At 38.7% G+C, this 2,487-nt stretch overlaps 1 protein-coding gene across 1 annotated transcript; it reads left to right on the forward strand.

The window, feature by feature from the left end:
- The first annotated feature begins 237 nt into the window (after nucleotides 1-237).
- Nucleotides 238-1,979, forward strand: LOC145157315 (uncharacterized). Its single transcript, XM_079076374.1, has 2 exons — nucleotides 238-968; nucleotides 1,322-1,979. The coding sequence occupies exons 1-2, from the start codon at nucleotides 238-240 to the stop codon at nucleotides 1,977-1,979; spliced, it is 1,389 nt and encodes a 462-aa protein (XP_078932500.1).
- The last annotated feature ends 508 nt before the right edge of the window (nucleotides 1,980-2,487 follow it).

The following is a 2,487-nucleotide window of genomic DNA, read 5'->3' on the forward strand; positions in this document are numbered from 1 at the left end:
TTACTACCACCTCCCACAAATGTCAAAGGCGTGAGATCTTTTCTTGGACATGCAGGTTTTTATAGACGATTCATCAAAAATTTTAGTGCGATTTCAAAACCTTTATGCAATTTGCTCTCTAAAGACGCACCATTTTCTTTTGATGAATCGTGTATGAAATCCTTTCAAAATCTAAAGGGACAACTTTCCCAAGCACCAATATTGTGATCACCTGATTGGTCACAACCTTTTGAAATCATGTGTGACGCAAGTGATTATGCGGTTGGTGCTGTATTGGGGCAACGGGTGAATAAAAAGCCCGTTGTAATCTCTTATGCTAGCAAAACTTTTTCCGATATACAATTGAATTACACAACAACGGAAAAAGAGTTGTTAGCAGTTGTCTTTGCTTTAGACAAATTTCGCTCATATGTTTGGGGGTCAAAAGTTGTTGTTTTTACGGACCATAGTGCTTTGCGTCATCTCATGCAAAAGAAAGATTCAAAACCGAGGCTTATTAGATGGATATTGCTACTACAAGAATTTAACTTAGAAATTCAGGATAAGAAAGGAAGTGATAATGTAGTAGCTGATCACTTGTCCAGACTCCCCATTGATGTATCAAGCACTTTCAAGGAGGAAATTCGGGATACCTTTCCCGATGAACAATTATTGAACATCAATGGATTACCTTGGTTTGCTAATATTGTGAATTATTTGGCTACAGGAAAAATACCAGAGTATTGGACAAAGCAAAAGATGAAACATTTCATGGCACAAGCAAAACGGTTTATTTGGGACAATCCAGACTTATTCAAGATTGGACCAGATCAAATAATTCGGAGATGTGTCCCTGACCATGCAATTCAAGATTTATTGGCTCATTGTCACTCATACGCGTGTGGAGGACATTTCAGTGCTCAAAAGACGGGTCACAGAGTTCTAGACACGGGTTTCTTCTGGCCAACAATTTTTCGTGATGCGCATGTGTTTGTTAAATCCTGTTTGAAATGCCAACAAGTTGGGGGGATCTCAAAAAGAGACCAAATGCCATTAAACCCCATCTTGGTTGTTGAAATATTTGATGTGTGGGGAATTGACTTTATGGGTCCTTTTCCAACTTCTTTCGGAAATATTTATATTTTGGTGGCTGTCGATTATGTCTCAAAGTGGATTGAAGCCGAGGCCACCAAAACAAACGATCACCATGTTGTTTGTAAGTTTGTCAAGAAAAATATTTTTGTGAGACATGGTATCCCTCGTGTGATCATCAGTGATGGGGGTCACATTTTAAAAACTTTAAATTTGGCAAACTACTCAAACAATATGGTGTGAATCATAGAATTGCCACACCTTACCACCCTCAAACAAGTGGTCAAGTGGAAGTGTCTAATCGACAGATCAAAGAAATTTTACAAAAAACCGTTAGACCTGATCGCAAAGACTGGTCACTTCGACTAGACGATGCGCTTTGGGCCTATCGGACTGCTTTCAAAACACCGATTGGCACAACCCCTTATAGACTTGTTTATGGAAAAGGATGTCACTTACCGGTTGAGTTAGCACATCGAGCATTGTGGGCCATCAAAGAAGTAAATTTGGAGTATGATCAAGCAGGAAAAGAACGAAAACTACAATTGAGTGAACTGGAAGAACTCCGGGATGAGGCATACAATAATGCTGTCACATATAAGTCCAAGATGAAAGCATTCCACGATGCAAAATTAAAGATCAAAACTTTTGAAAAAGGACAAAAAGTGTGGCTATTTAATTCACGGTTAAAGCTTTTTCCCGGGAAATTGAAAAGCAAATGGTCAGGACCATATGAAGTAGTTGATGTCACACCTCACGGAGCGATTGAGATCAAAGATGAAAAAGGCGGTGAGTCATTCAAAGTAAACGGGCATCGTCTCAAGCCCTATATTTCATCCGCCACACGACATGAGGTACAAGTAGAACGGGTTGACTTTTTACAAGAACAACCCACTTACGTCATCTAGTTTTTGCTTCGAGGTAACACGTCTGGCTGAAGACGTTAAACTTAGCGCTACTTCGGGAGGCAACCCGAGAACTTTGTGGGTATGTTCACTGCAAACCCTCACGAGACTTCACTCGTCCACTAGGGTAACCTAAGGGTTTAAAAGGCTTGTTGCACATGCCAAGTGCAATCGCGATCCTCAGCGAAAATGATGGATTTATTTTATTTGGTGTGTTTGTGGTTTATTTCATTTTATTGTTTTATGGTTTTCTTTTGTGTTTTACATCGAGGACGATGCAAAATTTAAAGTTGGGGATGTATACTTAAATGAGAAAAAGGCGACAAACCAAATATGCTGCAATTTTTGGTTTTGATGGAGCCCAACAAAAAAAAAATTCAACATTTTTCTCCTATTTTTGAAGATATAAAAGCCTCCTCTACCAAGAACTATCAGGTGATCTCGATTTTTTGTTTGTTTTGTGTGATTTTTTTTATATAAATAAGAAATTATCCCAAAAGGAAATAATGTA

Source organism: Lactuca virosa, chromosome 2 (genome assembly GCF_052849685.1).
Source record: "Lactuca virosa cultivar CGN04683 chromosome 2, Lactuca_virosa_CGN04683_v6, whole genome shotgun sequence".
In the NCBI taxonomy this organism is placed as follows: Eukaryota; Viridiplantae; Streptophyta; class Magnoliopsida; order Asterales; family Asteraceae; genus Lactuca; species Lactuca virosa.